General features: G+C 42.2%; 2 protein-coding genes across 4 annotated transcripts in view; both read right to left on the bottom strand.

Moving 5' to 3' along the window:
• SETBP1 (SET binding protein 1) overlaps window positions 1-19,526 on the bottom strand; it is a 412,206-nt gene that overhangs the window by 264,999 nt on the left and 127,681 nt on the right. The gene's annotated exons all lie outside the window — the stretch shown is intronic.
• On the bottom strand, window positions 7,388-9,998 carry LOC138428376 (probable ribosome biogenesis protein RLP24). Its single transcript, XM_069569055.1, has 2 exons — window positions 7,746-9,998; window positions 7,388-7,658 (listed from the first exon to the last, which is right to left on the bottom strand). The coding sequence occupies exon 1, from the start codon at window positions 8,246-8,248 to the stop codon at window positions 7,757-7,759; it is 492 nt and encodes a 163-aa protein (XP_069425156.1). The 5' UTR covers window positions 8,249-9,998; the 3' UTR covers window positions 7,388-7,658; window positions 7,746-7,756.

Below are 19,526 nucleotides of genomic sequence, written 5' to 3'. Positions count from 1 at the left end.
TGGCACACTCTACAGAATGACTATGTGTATGTGGAATAAATTAATTACTGACTTCAAACTGGATCAGTTCCCACATACTCTCTCTTTCCTCAGAAGGCAAAGTTGTGTAAGTTTCCCTTTTTAATGATTGGCAAAGTCATAGAAATTTAGAGTCTGATGGAGAGCTGATTCCAATTTCTCATTTACAGATGGGAACACTGAAGTCCAAGATCTCACAGAAGGCCTCCTACTCTCAGTCTAGCACACATTCAACTCTGCCACTGTCACATTTTGCAGGAAATCCAAGAGCCTGGGAGGCCTATGGCTGAGCCACAAGACTCTTGGCTCCCTTCTTCCCATCTCTGTCCAGCACTTGTCTCTTGATAGTGAAGGGAGTTTTCTCTAGGAAAAAGGTTGAGAAAAGAGCCTTTTTTTCTCCCCAAGCAGAAACCAGAAGGTTATTCTGTACTCTGACATTCTAGGAGAGGATCCACCTTCATGCAGCATCTTCCAGTGGTAATGCCTCAAAGTCATTCTTCATGAAAGGACAGAGTCATAGAATGGACTGCTGAACTTGAGTTTTGCTTGACTGTGACCCAGTGACCCAGTAAAGAATTTGCCTGCAATGCAGGAAACCCAGGTTCCGTCCCTGGGTCAGGATGATCCCCTGGAGGAGGGCATAGCAACCCTCTCCAGTATCCTTGCCTAGAGAACCCCATGGACAGAGGAGCCTGGGGGGGCTACAGTCCATGGGGTCGCAAAGAGTCAGACACGACTGAAGTGACTTAGCATACACACATGCATACACATCCCTTTTTATAGCCTGTTTCCTCTCTGCTCTATGGATAACTGGCATTCAAAATCAACATGTCATTGGTATGAGCCCAGAGAAACCCCTTAGTGTCACTTATTGTTAATGCCATGGAAGCAATGATCTTGGCACCACCCCTGACCTGTGGAGCTTTCACATTAAAGAAAATAATCCTGAAACTAGAGAAAGCCTACCTGTTGGAGTATGGCATTCCCTGCACTCTAAGGCTCTCATTCCATCAGAAATGCTTAGAAACGTTGCCCATGACTTGTCATTTTCCAGTTCACATGTTGGAATCATCCCAGCTCACAACCAGAAACTTGATTTTCAGGGTGTTAGTAGGAGGTGATTCAATGTACAGCTGGAGAACAGCCATCAGTGTTGACACAAAAGAAGCAACCGCCCACAGTCCAAGAAAAGGTGCTCTGCCAGGACACCATTCAAGTGGATGGCACACTATGCCAAGCTGATGTACAAAAATATCTCAAATACAATGATGGGGAGAATAAAATGAAGTGTTCATTTAAGAAAATAATTCACCCACAATAGCTTGAGAGACCATTTCCTCTTGCTCAGCTATTTTGTATAGAAATTAGGGAGCATTAAAAACCAAATAGGATTCTAATCAAATCACAGATATTCAGAGCCTTTGTATATCAATAAAAATTAAAGAATTTGAAAAAAATGAATTTATTCAAGTATTTTTAGGAATGAGACCACTATCAAATGTGGCACATGGCATAACCTCTTGCAAATGTGTACTGTATATGCCATGGGAAAAGAGAAGCTGAAGGACAGAGGCAAAGAGGGATGACTATAGAGGCTTATGCAGAGGTTTCCTCCCATGAGCTACAGGGCAACACTGCACTGCGCTCTCTGTGCCTCGCATAGTTCTAAATTCCATGAGCCCTGAGACTGGTGATGGGGCAGCGGCTCGGCCACCAGTCCAATATACCTGGGCCTCCCGGAGCTCATTTCTATAGGGAACAAGATCACATGGTTATTCTCCAGTGAAACAGTGGGTTTCCCTGCTCAAAACAGCTGTCTGTAGGAACATGAAAAAGACGACAGGCTCAATGACTATGCCAGCACTTGGGCCAGCTGCCCTAAGAATCCCCATCCTTGTTGGGAACCCCACTGACAGACAGTGGGTGGAGGCCTCTTGTAGACACTAGTCACAATACATTGGTACCTCCACGTGGCGGCATGTGCTGAGGTATAGTTTTAATCTTCCCAATGGGAGAGGAAAGAAAAACAAAGGCAGACATTCATTTGTCAATACAAAGGTTTGATGGCACCTTTAAATAAAATGACCTTCTGCCCTCATATTTCCTCAGATCTGTGGGTATCTTCAACAGTCACGGTGAACACTGTATTTCAAAATTGCAAGTTCTACCTGGTAAGAAGTCCTCCATACTCAGGTGGGCAGAGTTCAGTCAGTCCACATGACTGTACTAAGGAAGAGGGAAGATAACACTCAGCCCTACAGGAAACCCATGACCATGTTTTTTCAGCCAGAACAAATATTTCACCATTTTTATTGGTATCGCCTTCCTTTTACAGAGCGTGTGAGGTAGTGCCACAAGGACATCCGCGAATTATACAGTGCGTGTGCATATGGGCACACGTATGTGTGAACACAGATGTATACAAGCATGTGCGTATTTATTGAAACATCTCAGCCTCGTGGAATGTTCAAAGGGGGATGGAGCTAGACAGGTGCATGAGGCAGGGATGCAGCCTGGAAAATCTCTTGCTAGAATGGTTTTGTCTCTTTACAACTAAATGTAAAGAGACAAAAGAAATATAAAGAAACATAAAGAACCGTATTTTCAAAGAATTGCAAATTTAAGATCTGGTCTAGAGTCATCTACAAAATACTCAAAAGGAACAAGCAAAACAATCTGGGTTCAAGTCCTGGCTCTAAGCTCTCTGGCACTTTCCCTCTTGGGGTTTCAGCTTTCTAATGCAGCTCTCTAATACAAAATGAGGAAGGTGGGCCTTTGCTGGGTCCTGGATCCCTCTCAGAATCTTTTGAAATTTACATAGCTCTCCCTAAAAAATGCACATATTCACAGCTCAATACAATTTTGCATGACATTCAAAGGCACTGACTACCTGAAGCCTCTCCCTAGATTTAGGCTGCTATTCAGCATCCCTTCAGGCTTTAAAAATTCTTCTTCATATTTCTGAGCAAGAAAATCAAGAACTGTGGGCTTCCATTTCAACTTCTCTTTTCCTCATTCCCTCAACACAGTGATCTACCTGCAAAATTACATCAAGTACTAAAGCTTGAAAGTTCTATAAAACTGTTTCACAAACCCAAGTGGGCATGATATGTTAGGAAGCAAAAGATATTACAATTAAGGTTTCCAACCCAGAAATCAAATGTCATTCACTCAGCTGTGAAAGCGATCGTCAGGAAAGCTTTGGGAATTAATATCTCACATGTGACTCAGTTTCTTTAGGGGTTTTTCTACTTGAAATGTGCTTAAATCTAATTGTGAATGGACGCCAGGAAACCATGAAGACGGGCACACTTCTTTCAACCCAATATTATAAAGTTATCCTCTTTCCATCTTTATAAAGAGGTTGGAATACACTTTCCATTTCCTTCCCTGAAAACTGCGTAATTTTCGAACTTAGAAGGTGCCTCAGACATTGTCTAGGTCATGATCTTCACTTTATATGAAGGCTCACAGAGGTGAATGCTCACCAGGTAGAACGGGACTCAGACTCAGTTCTATTGACTCTCAAATATTGATTTTTTCCCCTTATCCTTTGCTGCCTATTTCAGAGGCCTCACACAGGAAAATAAAGCAGATTGAATATGTGTTGGGAGGAGAGGGAAGGTGGGGATATTTTGTAAAATGAAGAAAGGGCACCATGGATAAGAACTCTCCTGCTGCTTTTCTTTTCAAAAAATGTAGTGAGATAACATCCATTAAAGCCATGGGACCTGTCCAATGGGGAAGAAAATAACCCATGCAGGGAGGCTCTAAAAACAATTTCCCCTTCGCAGGGCAGATGGGAGCCCAGAGGAGTGGGTCAGTCCCAGCAATGGCTCTTCTAAGAAGGTATAGAGGCTCCCACTTTCTGCATTAAGATACTTTCCTGAAAAGGATTATTCTGAGTGTTTCTATTTTATAACCTGCTTATAATTCACTGACCACCCCCAGGCTCCAGAGACTCACTCTCCTGTCCACTTTAGACAGATCGTTCATGAATCACACCTCCTAACACTTGGGCTGGAATTTTCTCCACTCAACACACCCCCCACTTTTGGACATGTGGGTAATGAGAGACAAAGCTTTTGTTTAAAGCAACAATATTATCTGTATATGAGACTTCATCAAGAAAAGTTGTTTGACAGAGAGTCGTCCATAGATCCAGCAAGATGCTAAAGGCCATGAGTAACCCCTAGACCTAGTCTGTGTGGGACAGATCCCCTTACATCCATTTCCTAAGACAGTTTCAAAGTCTTTCTGGATGGCATATTAGTTTTCTTTTTAAAGTCTGAGATCAGGAATCACACACACATACACACACCACCATACTTCCCTAGGACATGTAAGTCCAGACTAAGAGATCAGAGATTATACATACTTACAGAATTAATTTTTTGAATTTTCAAGTTTTCACAGAGTTGCCCTTATATGAGAATGAAGAGAAATTTGTTTTTAGGATTATCTAATTGCAGTTTTGAAAGTCATATTACCCAGATTTATCCAACTGTTTCTTACATACTCCTTCAAAAAATCTAGTTCCTCACACACCTGCTACATCTTCCCTATTGCCCCCATCTGAACCTTCTAGTATCTCAATAGAAAAGCACAATATTTTCACCGGGGAAGGTGAAAATATTCATGCCAAAAAATTGTCTTTTAGGATTCTGCTTCCAAAAGTTAAAACAGAGAAGCAATCAGCACCATTAGCTTTTACATCCCACTGCAGGTCACCTAATCCTACTTAGCAGAGACTGCACATCCTGCTGGTGATTACAATGGGGAAACTAAAGATTTGTAATAACCCATGATTACTCAAAAAAGTTGGTTGATGGCAATTTTTGTTTGTTTGTTTTGAAAATGTTTCTGCTTAGGTTAGTTTCTGAAACTTCTTTCCTTACCTTACTACAATGAATGCTCAAGGGTCAGCAAAATCATGCTAAGATTAGCTAGAGTCAAATGTAATTAGAAAGTGAAACAATTCTAGACCGGAAGTAGGTTTTCCGAAACGTACTTTCCACTGATTCTCCACATGACCCACCTGTGTCCCATGAGAGATGAACCCTGTGGCCCCTGCAAGTGTCTCCTGCTTTCCTATTAAGCCACGCTCTTCCACTCTTCCTAGAATGACATTCAGTTTCTCTTCATAGACCCCAACCAGCAGATGCTTGTCAGTCTCCCCTCTGAAGTCCTCCTGAGCTACCCTGGTTAACTCTGACGTTTCTTGACTTGAAATCACTGCCTCAAATAAAACTTAATTGGCAAATGGCAAATTTCAGCTGAACTAGTAAAGACTTGAAAATGGGTGACATAAGAACAATAAATAACAAGTGTTGGTGAGGATGTGGAGAAAAGGGAACCTTCATGCTGTTGGTGGGAATGTATATAGGTGCAGCCATTATAGAAAAAAAGAATGGAGAATCCTCAAAAATAAAAAAACTAGAATATCACACAAACTAGCAATTTCACTTCTGGGTATTTACCCCAGATATGCAGATGATACCACTCTAAGGGCAGAAAATGAAGAGGAACTAAACAGCCTCTTGATGAGGGTGAAGGAGAGTGAAAAAACTGGCTTAAAACTCAATATTCAAAAAACAAAGATCATGGCCTCCAGTTCCATCACTTTATGACAAATAGAATTAAAGCTATGACAAACCTAGGCATCATATCAAAAACCAGAGACATCACTTTGCCAAACTATATGGACCTTTTACTGATTTTACCAGTAGTCCTGTACAAATGTGAGAGTTGGACCATAAAGAAGGCTGAGCACCAAGGAATCGATTCTTTTGAATTGTGGTGCTGGAGAAGACTCTTGAGAGTCCCTAGGAGCAAGGAGTTCAAACCAGTCAATCTTAAAGGAAATCAACCATGAATATTCACTGGAAGGACTACTGTGAAGCTGAAGCTCCATTACTTTGGCTACCTGATGAGTGAAGAGCCAACTCACTGGAAAAGACCCTGACACTAAGAAAGACTGAAGGCAAAAGGAGAAGAGGGTGACAGAGGATGAGATGGTTAGACAGCACCACTGACTCAATGGACACGAGTTTGAACAAACTCTGGGAGATAGTGAAGGACAGGTAAGCCTGGAGTGCTACAGCTCATAGGGTCACAAAGAGTTGGACATGACTTAGCGACTGAACAACAACAACAAATATGCCTCCTTGTTCACATTATCCACAATAGCCAAGATATGGAAACAACCCCAGTGCCCATCAATAGATGAATGGATAGAGAAGATGTGATATATATACAGACAATGAAATACTACTCAGCCGTTAAAAAAGAAATGAACTCTTGCCATTTGCAATAGCATGGATGGATCTAGAGTGCATTAAACTAAGTAAAATAAGTCAGACAGAGAAAGACAAATACCACAAATCCCATATGATCTCATTCATATGTGAAACCTAAAACACAAACAATCAAACAAAATAGAACAAAACAGACTCATAGATACAGAGGGAAGCAGAGTGGAGGATGGGTGAGATACATGAATGAAACTAAGAGGTACAAACTTCCAGTTCTAAAATAAGTCACAGGATGATGTAATGTACAGCATACAGGATATGGTCAATAATACTGTAATAACTCCATATGGAGATAGATGGTTACTAGACAATGTGGAGATCATTTGTAATTTATTTAAATGTTGAATCACTAGGCTGTATCCCTGACACTAACACAGTATTGTATGACAACTATATTTCAATTAAAAAGGAAGGAAAATGAATGGAAAATGGACACACTCTGCATTTTGAATGCTCACAGGCTAGTGGGGAGACAAGCATAGAAACAAATAATCATAAGGAAGTGTGAAGGAGGGTGTATCAGCCAAGGTCTTGAAACAGCTGACCACACTAAAATCAAGATAGTTACGGAGAGTTAATTTACAATGGTATGAATGGATGTATGGGAAGCATGAGGAGTGATTCGTAGAGAAGACATTAGTATCTCTAGATCCCAAGTATAGAGAGGGAGCAGTGGGTGGAACCAAAAGAGCCTCCAGAGGATTGGTAGGTTTTTTTTTTTTTTTTTTCATGGAAAAATAAAAGTTTATTCTACTAGGAATGTCAACTTATCATTGAGTACTCTCCAAAGTGGAAATTACACAGTTCCATTCCAGGAAAGACTGTTCAACTCACCCTCAACATCCACAAATGACTATCACAACAGTTAAACCACATCAAAACAGTCCAACATAATTAGGCTTCAATATATTGGGCCATTATGTTCTTCTAAGATGCTAATAAACCATAACCAGAAATATTAAAATCAAAAGAAAAGATATTACTTGAGGCTAATTATCATACAGACTGTTACTTCCTTGCTGTGTCCAATCCAGAACATTAATAAAGGAAATATCTTACTGCAAAGAAAATTTTATTTCATATATATTACTAGTCATGAATTTGTCATTATTACATAAATGCTGCCCAGTGCCATTAACCAAATGGCATGACCATTTTCTGTCCACAATTCACTTCTATATTTACAAACATAGTTTTCATAATTTATAAAAGTGTATCTCTCAGTGAAGGTTTAACGTTGAGATGCAACCTAGCATCCATAATATTTGCTGTTCTGCAGATATCAATGTAGGACAGAAGTATTTACTCCCCTTTCATCTGAGTGACCTTATGTGGAAAAAAAAAAAAATCAGTAATTTACAAGTTCTAAGTCTCCAAAGGAGATTTCCAGATGCACTTAAAAGAAATGCTTACAGACAGATGTTTTAAGAAACATCTTCCATGTCCACATCCTCTTGTAATTTCTGTACCATTTTGTCTTCCAGCTGCTTTCCTTTGCCTGCAAGAGGGGCCCGGATAAGATGGATGTTTTGCTTGACCTCTTTAACATCCTGAACTTTCTGTAGTTCTTTATTTTTCTTCAACCTGTTCATTATAAATTTAGCTTGTCGCTTCTGTTTGATCTCTTCAACTCTCTTCATTGCATCAATGGTTTTATTCCACAGTTCTCGCTGGTATTTGACAGGTTCATTTCTACGTTTTTCAAATTCAAATGAATTATCCACCGTGAGCTCTTTACCAGCTGCTTTCCGGAACGCTTTAGTCCATCTGACCTTGCGAGGATTACGCTTCTTTTTGAAGTTTTTATGGCACTTGGATTTACAGAATCTGAACACCTTGCAATCGTTACGAACGAACATCATGCCATGGCCTGGGTAGATAGGGCCCGAACAGAAATAACACTTTTCAATCCGCATGTTGAACGCGCGTGGGGAAACGCTGGCCGAACGGCCAGCTGAAGAGGTGGTAGGTTTTTAATACCTCCTAGTCTCAGAGAAGGCAATGGTATCCCACTCCAGTACTTTTGCCTGGAAAATCCCATGGACGGAGGAGCCCGGTAGGCTGCAGTCCATGGGGTCGCTAAGAGTCAGACATGATGGAGCGACTTCACTTTCTCTTTTCACCTTCATGCATTGGAGAAGGAAATGGCAACCCACTCCAGTGTTCTTGCCTGGAGAATCCCAGGGACGGGGGAGCCAGGTGGGCTGCGTCTATGGGGTCGCACAGAGTCGGACACGACTGAAGCGACTCAGCAGCAGCAGCAGCAGCAGTCGCCATTCTGACACTGGAAACAGCTTGGTAAGGGGCACATATGAAGATCCCACTGCCTTATTCCTAAGCTCTCATGGCTTCTATTTGTTCTGAGGATGAAGACCAAATTTCTTGGCTTGCTCTTTTCACTCTTCAACATCAAGACCCAACCACCATTGTTTAGCTTGTCACTTCCCTCCAGAGCGGCCATTCTCTACAGCATCATACCCTAACTGGAATACCCTTTTAAAGTAGTCAAATCCTATTTGTCCTTCAAGATTCAACCCAAATGTCTAATCACCTTGGGCTTTGCCTCAAACTCCTGAGTAAACTTATTTCCTTCAGCCTCCAAGTGTATATCTCCTGTATCTCTGATGAGTGCCAAATAAAAAGGTGACTGCTGAAGAGGGTCTGAGTTTAAGCAGAGACAGAGAGACAGAGGCCAAAAAGATATGTATTCTATGTCTTACTCTTGGATTTCTTCCACATATATCCCAAAGGACTCATTTCTTCTTGCTGTAATCAGAAGGTCAAGATAATTCAGGGAAGAGTCAAAAATAACATTTGTTGCTGCCAAAATTGGTTACATCCATACACACAAAAAATATGGAAAACAACTTAATATTGTGAAGATAACTCAATGAGAAGAAATAATAATAACAATAATAGTTATTTAGTGTCACCTTCTGAGGGGCTGGCCTGACCTCATACCTTCTGGTACAAAGACCCTTGAGGTCCCAGAGAGTATTGGGTTCCAGCAGAAGTACTACGCAAGACAGTCTAAATTAGCAGTATAAATCCTTTACAAATGAATGATTCTACTAGTTCTCCAGTATCAGGAATAATTGAAAAATTAAGCAAAGAGGCATAAAGGGCCTTCAGCAAATAAATTCACAATGATAAAATGTTGACTGGCCCAGGGGATCCTATGTTACTATCATTTAGGGGTTTCTTTGGCTTTCAAAGTTAAAGCAAAACTGCCAAGTACTCTTGGCTTGAAACATTTGAAAACAAAAACAAAATGAAACAAAATAAAGTCACCAAATATGAATGGAAATGTCTCTATGATGGTGCATGGATAATTTAAGATAAGATAGAAAAGATTCCATGGTTCTAAATTGGGTAAAACAAATTTAAATGCTCCTTGGTGGAGTAGCTACTAACATCGTAACAGAAAACAACAAAAAATACACTCTTAAGATGGAAAAATAGAACTGGTGGACATAAAATTTAATTCTACAGTGTAAGTGTACAATCAAGAAAGAACTACATGTAAAAGCTATAACATGTGCTTTTAATATATACAGTCCCCGGTGCCCTGAGTCTTCAACAGCCTCAGCTTGCATTATATTGCCAAGATGATTATGCAAGACTGTTGTCACAGAAAAAATACAAGATTCCTGCCCTTGCCTTACAGAGCTCACGGTATAGTTAGAAAGTGAAAACTGACACACTTGAAGCAGTTGTGTGCCCGGTTGCACACTGGTTGCCCAGGGCTTACTGTGAGTGGTAATGGAATTCCCAGATGGAAGCTGTCAGTTTGAGCTGAGTAAAGTGCAGATAGGAGTTAGACATCAAAAGATGGGAAGACATGACTGAGGTGGCAAAGAGGAAGGAAACTGGGTCTTCCTACCATAAGGTACTGCATTACGGCACCACAACCAGAAGAGAAGCTTCCTGTCATGAGCACAAATGTATGGTGGAAAACTAAAACTCAGTCGGGTGACATCAACTTGTCTTAAGCATGTTTAGAGTTTAAGTGTTACTAGTAGTCACATAGGTGAGAAATTTCCAACACACTGAGATATAAATACCTTTAGATAGATGATGGTACTAGTAGCAGGGAAAAAAAAAAAAAAAAAAACTGCCTGCCAAAGCAGGAGATGTAAGAGACAAGGATTCTTACTCTAGTATTCTTGCCTTGAGAATCCCATGAACAGAGGAGGCTGGCTGGCTACAGTCCATAGTGTCACAAAGAGTTGGACAGGACCAAAATGACTCAGCATGAGTGCATGTAGACAGATACACAGATCACTGTGTTATCAGTGATATCAGAGAGATAGGGAGAGACAGAACTTAGAATTAACCTTTCCCCAAAAGAAAGCAGAAGGAGACAGTGTTACATGGAAGAGTCAGACATGATGCATTAGCAAGGGACAAGCTTTTGTGATCATTCTTGCTAGAGAATGCCAATGGCAGAAGACAGATTCACAGGCTTTAACAAAAAAACAACAGCAGTATTTGAAAGGTATCCATAAGGGAAAATAATTTAAAACAATGAATGAGGATCTCGCTTTTCTCACAGGTGATCAGTTTTCCTTTCACATTTTAATTTTTCTTCTTGTTCCCTAATGTGGCATTTCCCTCACTTCACCTTCTGCCTTTGTGGATATGTGCACAGATATGATACTTTAGAATAATGGAAATGTCAAGAAGTGTGTAATGGGGCAAAGAGGAATGGAAGGTCTGAAGCATGACTTCGAGACTCCTCAGCAATCTCAGGCAGAGCATGGAGGACCTTCCAGCCTTTTGTTCTGACATCCAGCTCAGACACTTAAAATTTAGTGTAGAGGAATGAGGCTAGAGAAATTGCTTCCCCTCCATGACAGGCTGCCTTAGCTGATTGACCTGAACAAGTGGAATAAGTGTTCCATTATCTCACTTGTTGAATGAACTAGCTGAGACAGTCAGTCTCTTTTGGACTTCCAAACCCTAGATGTTCTAATCCTATAGTATCAGAGCTGAACTCGGGGCCTTGCTGAGGCAATAGGGAAACCCAGAAGACACTTCATACCTTTAGTCTGGCTCAGATGAGAAAGGAAATGCCTGAAATTAAGAAGAGTTCAACAGACCTTGTAAATACATACCAAGTGGTAAGAACAGCAGGATATAACAAAAGTTTAAAAAAGGGTATGTCCGGGGTTGGGGCACCTCTCAAGAAGTCCAAAATGACTTTCTGAAGGGGAGGAGGGTGGACTTGACTAAGGAACTAAGGAACTGGTAGGTTGTGAGACAGGGAAGAGGAGGCCGAAGAACCCATGCAAGCTTGCACCCCACATACACACACCCACACACTACCTCTGTGCACACGCACACACATAGATCCACAGTCATCCCCATAGTGCCTAGCAGCTGTTAGACAAAACAAGCCAATCCCTCAAGCACAAACAGGTTCCTCGTCCCAAGTTTCCAATGTCAACTTGTAGTATGCTGAAAATACTCCTAATTAGTGCGTTATTTCATTCCTTGAGGTCTTGGGGGATTTTTAGTTTCAAAGTCTTCCTATACTTTAAAATCCCTGGAGAGGGGTAATTTCTTGTGTTAGTTGTCCTCAAACCTCAGTTCTCTGGGCAGAATGTGGAGACAGCAATCAGTTGAGGTCTACCATAAAACTGTACTCCTTTCACCTGCTAACAAGGTTATGCTCAAAACCCTTTAAACTAGGCTTCAACAGTAGATGAACTGAGAATTTCCAGATGTACAAGCTGGATTTAGAAAAGGTAGAGAAACCAGAAACCAGAAATCAAATTGCCAACATCCACTGGATCAAAGAAAAAGCAAGAGAATTAAAAAAAAACAATCTACTTCTGCTTCATTTACTATACTAAAGCCTTTGACTGTAATGATCACAACCACCCGCAGGAAATTCTTAAAGAGATGGGAATACCAGACCACCTTACCCTTCTCCTAAGAAACCAGTATGTAGGACAAGAACCAACAGTTAGAACTAGACATGGAACAACGAACAGGTTCAAAATTGGGAAAGGTGTACATTGTCACCCTGCTTATTTAACTTCTATTCAGAGTATCTCATGCAAAATGCGGGGCTGGGTGGATCACAATGTGGAATCAAGACCGCTGGGAGAAAAATCAACAACCTCACATATGTAGATGAAACCACTCTAATGGCAGAAAGTGAAAAGGAACTAAAGAGCCACTTAATGAGGGTGAAAGTTTTAAGCAGCAACATTTAAAAAACTAAGATCACTTCATGGCAAGTAGAAGGGGATAAAGTGGAAGCAGTGACAGATTTTATTTTCTTGGGCTCCAAAATAACAGAGACAGTGAGTGCAGCCACAAAATTAAAAGACACTTGCTCTTGGAAGAAAAGCTATAACAAACCAAGACAACATATTAAAAAGCAGAGACATCACTTTGCCGACAAAGGTCCATATAGTCAAAGCTATGGTTTTCAAGTCGTACAAATGTGAGAGCTGGATCATAAAGCTGCTGCTAAGTCACTTCAGTCGCGTCCGACTCTGTGCGACCCCAGAGACGGAAGCCCACCAGGGTCCCCTATCCCTGGGATTCTCTAGGCAAGAACACTGGAGTGGGTTGCCATTTCCTTCTCCAGTGCATGAAAGTGAAAAGTGAAAATGAAGTCGCTCAGACGTGTCTGACTCCTAGCGACCCCATGGACCGCAGCCTACCAGGCTCCTCCATCCATGGGATTTGCCAGGCAAGAGTACTGGAGTGGAGTGCCATCGCCTTCTCTGTCATAAAGAAGGCTGGGTGCCAAAGAATTGATGCTTTCAAATTGTGGTGCTGGAGAAGACTCTTGAGAGTCCCTTGGACTGCAAGGAGATCAAACCAGTCAACCCTAAAGGAAATCAACCCTGAATATCCATTGGAAGGATTGATGCTGAAGCTGAAGTTCCAATACTTTGGCAACCTGATATGAAGAGCTGACTCATGGGAAAAGACCCTGATGCTGGGAAAAACTGAAGATTGAAGGCAAAAAGAGAAGAGGGTGACAGAGAATGAGATGGTTAGATAGCATCACTGACTCAACGGACATGAATTTGAGTAAACTCCAGGCTATCCTGAAGGACAGGGGGGCCTGCCATACTGCAGTCCATGGGGTCACAGAGTTGGACTGGACCAGGACTTAGCGAATGAACAGCAACAAAGAAAGAAAAATAAAAAAGATAAAGAATGAGAAAAAAGATCAGGCAAAGAGGCAAGGAGGAAAAACCGAAAAAAAAAGAAACATTAGGAAATTTTTAAAATGTTAACTACAAAGTTAACTTCTTGTCTTCACTATCAAGAAAAGTACGTGGGGATGGTGAAGGTGGGATTGGAGTGTCAGAGAGGAAAGAGGAAAAGACAGAGTAATTGGAAAGAAAAGGATGGAGGGGAAGGAGGGAAAGCCAGAGTCTGCAAGCGGCATCTGTCGAGACATAGTCTAAGAAGTTAGTGCCCTGAGGAGCACCCCCACTCCGGCTCAGATGCAGTCCTATGAACAGGAGCACCAGCTATATTTAGCTCCAATGTAACATCAGCCATTAGCATTCATTCCATTTGGGCAGCTGCTGTACAGTCCTGAGGAGATATTTTACTACCTACTCTTAAACAGCTATGCTAAGGTCCCAGGCCCTGATAGCTACAGAATCCACTGCATTTATATACAAGAGGGCAACATTTTGAACATAACTGACAAGACTGCAACAGGAAAGCGTTTTCAGAAGCCCAAAGTCATGACTCCTGGTTGCATAGGATGTCTTTTACCCCAACCCCTGCAGGCAAACACCAGCCCTTACCTTTTACAGTGTGTTCTCTCCTGAGAGCTTCCCTGATCTTCTGGGCCTCACTCCATAGATAGCTTTGTGTTTTGGAAGAATACTGTCTGGTAGCTACTCAAGCGTCCCCAGAGCCAGCTGACCCATAGAAATACCTACAGGTTTCCGCTGCTGTCAGGTGAACATGACGGACTTCTGCTGAAAAAGTGGTTTGGCTGTTGAAGGGTTGGCAGGTTACCAACCTCAACACCCTATGCAAGAAACACAAACCCTGGCACCACACAGGAGAAGTGCTAGGACTGGGAACAGTTTAGAAAATCAACAGTGCTTGACCTGAATATTAAGTAATTCTGAGTCACTGTTCTAGGTAAGGTGTCATAGTTAAATTCTATGGGACGAAATCGCACATAAACACTCCCTCCACTCTCAAGAAGATTCAGTTACGATTCGTGTCTAACAACAATCACACAAGTGGCCCAGGGAGTAGATGAATGGTCTCTAGATGAAATTCTAAGAGGAGAAAAAGCAGTGTAACTTTGGAAGGCTGAGAAGGTTTTTCAGAAGAAGAGACTCCTTTCTCAAAAAATGAACTATTAATAAGCAGAGGGGAAGGAGGAGAGCATTTCAGTTGGGAGAGATAATGTAGGCAAATATGTCCCGCATTCTTTGGTTGAGTATAGACGGACACTTCTGTAAAATTAAAGTTCCCAATCTTGTGCCTTGACAAATATCAGTAGATTCTCCATAATTAATTCTTGGGACAAAAGCCATCTGCACAAAGGTTTTTGCCAAGAAGCAACCTCCTTACCTACAAGCTAGAAGCCAAAAGTCCCTCTTCCATGAAACAAGACTAGGAAAGGTAACTAGCATGGAAACTAACACAGGAAAAAGTCTGGGTCCTTATAAGAAGGATTGTCTGTGCTGCAGAAAACAACAACAAAAATACAGGACTAGTGACACTGATGGGGAAGATTGATGGCTGTGCCTGCCCTGGTCTGAACTTGGAAAGGAGAATCCCCAGAGGATGGTATATGCGAATCATTCCTTCCTGGTGAAATAGAGAACCGAGGAGGCAAGGGCCAGGTGGAATAAGCAGCTTCCTTTAGCCAGAGCTCACCTACAAGCTCTCTAATCACTTTAACCCAGACTGAACTGAAGGAAGGGCTAAGAGAAAAACATTCTCTTTAGGGTATAAAATGGGTTATTTCCTGTCCACATGGTTCCTCATAAATACATTAATGACTTTATAGGCAGGTCTGCCTGGAAAGGCAACCGTTTAACAACCACACAGTGGTAAATAGTCCTTTTGGATTCTGTGTAAATTGAGTAAAAGACCAAAGAACTATTAAAAAGTATATGTTAAATTACTCTTTTTCCCACACCTCATTCTTTTTAGATGGGAAGATCAATAAACAAGCCTAATATTTGGTTTAAAAGAGAAAATATCCAAACCTTCAGGAGTATTTGAACATAAATGGTCCCAGTGCTAGAAATGCAGGCACATGTGCCTACACACACACACACACACACACACACACACACACACTCCCCATTGGTGACAAAGTCAAGACTTCTGTACAGAGTACGGCTGTGCAGTGACAGAACTGGGTCATAGATCACCTGGACAAACAGTTCACCTGTGACAAACGTAGTCACACACCTGTCAAGAAATCCTGTTCTTCTGCCTCCAAAACAGTTCTCAGACCTGATCCTTTCTACCTAGTCCCCCATCCCCTTCACCCAAACCACCACCATGATTTCATAATTCATTTCTTGCTCCCTTCCATCCCTCCTTCATAGAAATTCCAGAAAAATCCCTTTACGAGCAAATCTAAGTTTGCCATATCCCTACTCAGCCCTTTAATGGCCCCGATTGTCCCTAAGCTAGAGACCCTGAGAATCTTTCTCCTGTCAACAGAGGCAGGTGCAACTTCCCTTTCCCCTTCCAGCCCTGTCTCATCACACCATCCCTGCCCATTCCACCTGCTCCGCACATCCCACCGCACCGACATCCTTCCAGAGTCTCAGCACTGCCCACGCCAACCTACTCCCTCTCAGCGCCTTAACACAGAACCTTCGCTTTGCCTTCCAGATTTTCACAGCACTCTTGCTCTTCAGAGTCCTTATCATGTTTGAAATTATTTATGTACGTTTTGATTGTCTGATGGATGCCTATCATCACTAGGGTTGTGGTGAAGGTCAAATCATAGAATGAGCATGATAATCTTTAAAGAGCTGTAAACAGGGTCCCAGTGGAAATCACAGCTTTCCCATTGCTACTTTCAAAGAACTCCTCAAACAAAACAACATGTAAATGAAACAGCAGTGGTATCATTTTCCCCAAACATCAAAAGTAAATGACTTCCAGAAGCAAGCTCCTTTTTATGTTAGGCTGAGATAGCAGCAGGCACAACCTGGTGAATGATTAGCCTCGGGATCTCCTGGCATCAGACAAAAATCCATGTCCCTAGGGCCAGGGAAGGCAAGAACATCAGCCTGAGTCTTGACAATCTCCCTGGTGCGGGAACGCGTCCCCTGGGCCCAGCACACCTGGTTCCAAAGGTGCCAGTGGCCGAAAGAGAATAAATATTAACTCTGGTAGGGAATAACTAGTCAGTTGTGAATGACTTTCCATCCACAGTTTGTGAAGTACTGACCTGAAAATGAGCTGAAAGGAATGAAGATTGGGGTAACGCCCACTGGACTGGCCACCCCTCAAGCACCTCTCCAGGTTCACTCCCCATCTCCTCTAACCCCACTGTCTACCAGCAACCCTGACCTCTATGAGCTGCAAATCAAGTCTTTTTAGTCTCTGCCTTCAGCCACACTAGGGCACCAACAGGAAATCACAGGAAGGGAGGTGAGTGAGGTCAGGAGTACTGCTCTCCCAGCCTCCTCCCTGCTGGGTCCCCCAGACTGTGTTAACTAAAGGCTGCGGCTCCTACTCCACCAATACAACTTTCCTGGGCTCTCTAGCTTGCTCCCCATCCCCAACACGCCCATACATTCAGGGAACGGAACGGATCCTTCCCATTTCAAGTCAAGGATGATCATAGTTCTCCCGGGGCTATTACCATTCCTGGGATCCTCCAGCTCCCTTTGTGGTTTCCCTACACCCGGCTCAGTTCAGGAGGTAGAGAGACTTCACTACAAGAAGCATACATAGGAACAAATGAAATGAGTATGAGGAAATAAGCAATGTGTCCCATGGGTACCTGCACTTCTGCGATCTGGGGTGGCCGTGGGCCAGAAGTCAGGAAAGGTCTCCCTAAGAAGCAGATGCTTGGGCTGACATCAGCACTGGGCAAGTCTGGGTGGGACACGGGTAAAGGTTAGTGGAGGGAGCAGGACAATCCAGGGCAGAGGGAACAACCTGTTCCAAGGTCTTGTCACATCTTCTTTCCCTCACACTTGCTGTGTGTGGGTGTTATGTCGCTTTGGTTATGTAGGACTCTTTGCGACCCTATGGACTGTAGCCCACCCACAGGGCTCCTCTGTCCATCGGATTCTCCAGGCAAGAAAACTGGAGTGAGTTGCCATGCCTTTCTTCAAAGAATCTTCCCAACCCAGGGAGCAAACCTCCGTCTCTTCTATCTCCTGCATTGACAAGTGGGTTCTTTACCGCTAGCGCCACCCACACAGAGGATCTTAGCCCTTATTTCACATTTGGTTATTTAAGCTTCTGTGGGGAATACACTTTGCCATTTTAAATGACTGCACAAATATGAGATGATGATAATAATCATGTTAATAAAAATCCTCAAGTACCCAGAAACACTTCAAGGCAGCCCAGACTTTGTCCACAGCACCTAGCATAATGGCAAACATACATACAGCTGAAGAACAACAAACACATTCCAATGGACTGAATGTGTGTGCCCTCTCAGAACCCATACATTGAAATCTCTAACCTCCAATGTGATGACATTAGGGTGGATCTTCATGAATGGGATTACTGCTGTTATAAAAGGGACCCCAGAGAGCTCTCTTGCTTCCTTTCATTGTGAGAGAATATAGGAAGAAGACACAGTCTGCAAGCTGGGAGAGGGCCCTCCCAGAACTCGATCTTGCTAGCATCCTGACATCAGACTTCCAGCCTTCAGAGCTATCAGAAATAAAGTTCTGTTTATAAGCCACCCAGCCTACAGTGTTTTCCTATTACAGCCCAAACTAAGACACATTTGCAACTGACTTGGTTGACTGACTGAAGGGGAAGATCCAGCGAAGACCTAGCACTACCTGTCAGTGAAGATGGGTGCACAAAATGTAGGTGAGCTGACTTCCAGCTAAGCAGCAGGCTGACCTTGGGCAAATTACACTTATCTTCAGATACTATTTGTTCAGGTCTCAGGCCCTAGGATGGGAGACAAGCAAGAGTTATTTTTGCTCTCTGATATGCCTCAGAGAAGAGCTGGGACACAACCGGTGATCTCCACCTTGAGGGGGATGTGAAATTCAGCCTCAGGTGTGGGGTTTCATGCTACCCAGTCCCCACAAATATGTAGCTCTTCAGAGAAGAACTGGAGGTTTCCCTGTAACCCACAAGTACCATTATCGAAAGCCCCAATGCCTGAAAAATGATGCCTTTTCTCCTAAAGGAAAAGTAATATTGTATATTCAGCTATTTATTATTATTATTCCTTTTCATCTCACAGTATAAGTACAATGCATGGCTATCTTCCTAGACCTCAAGGTGATTAAATTAAAAAAAAAAAAAAAAGTTCAAGAAGGAGCCAGAAAAGTCAATCTTCATTTTATCGAAAGTCATTTTACTCTTATTTTTGTTGTTTGGTCACTAAATCGTGTCTGACTCTTTGCAACCCCAGGAACTCAGCATGCCAGCCTTCTCTGTCCTTCACTATCTCCAGGAGTTTGCTTAAACTCGTGTCCATTGAGTTGGTGATGCCATCCAACCATCTCATCCTTTCCCTTCTCCTCCCGCCTTCAATCTTTCCCACCATTAGGGTCTTTTTCAATGAGTCGGCTCTTCGCATCAGGTGGCCAAAGTATTGGAGCTTCAGTTTCACCATCAGTCCTTCCAGTGAATATCCCTAGACCTCAAAATGATTTAAAAAAAAAAAAAGAATCCAAGAAAGAGCCAGAAAAGTCAACCTTCATTTTACTGAAAGGCATTTTATTGTACCAGATAGAAAAAGTGCAGGACAGAGACCCCAATTCAGATCCATTACTTGTAATTAACCTCAATATGGCCTCCAAAAACACTGGTCTCCTCTGGGGCTCAATTTTCTCATCTGTAATATGAATGGCTTGTATTAAATGATCTATGAGATCCTTGGATGCTAACATTTTGAGCATCATTCTTTTTTTTTTTTCCTTATTTCAGCAAATATGTCTTAAAAGTCAATATATTCTCACCATTGTTATCTTAGGGAAAATATATCAGCCATGACCCCCCAAGGGTCCT

The sequence above is a fragment of the Ovis canadensis genome, chromosome 23, assembly GCF_042477335.2.
Source record: "Ovis canadensis isolate MfBH-ARS-UI-01 breed Bighorn chromosome 23, ARS-UI_OviCan_v2, whole genome shotgun sequence".
NCBI lineage: Eukaryota > Metazoa > Chordata > Mammalia > Artiodactyla > Bovidae > Ovis > Ovis canadensis.
Note: the sequence above shows the minus strand (reverse complement) of the source record. Positions and strands in the feature narration are given on the sequence as shown.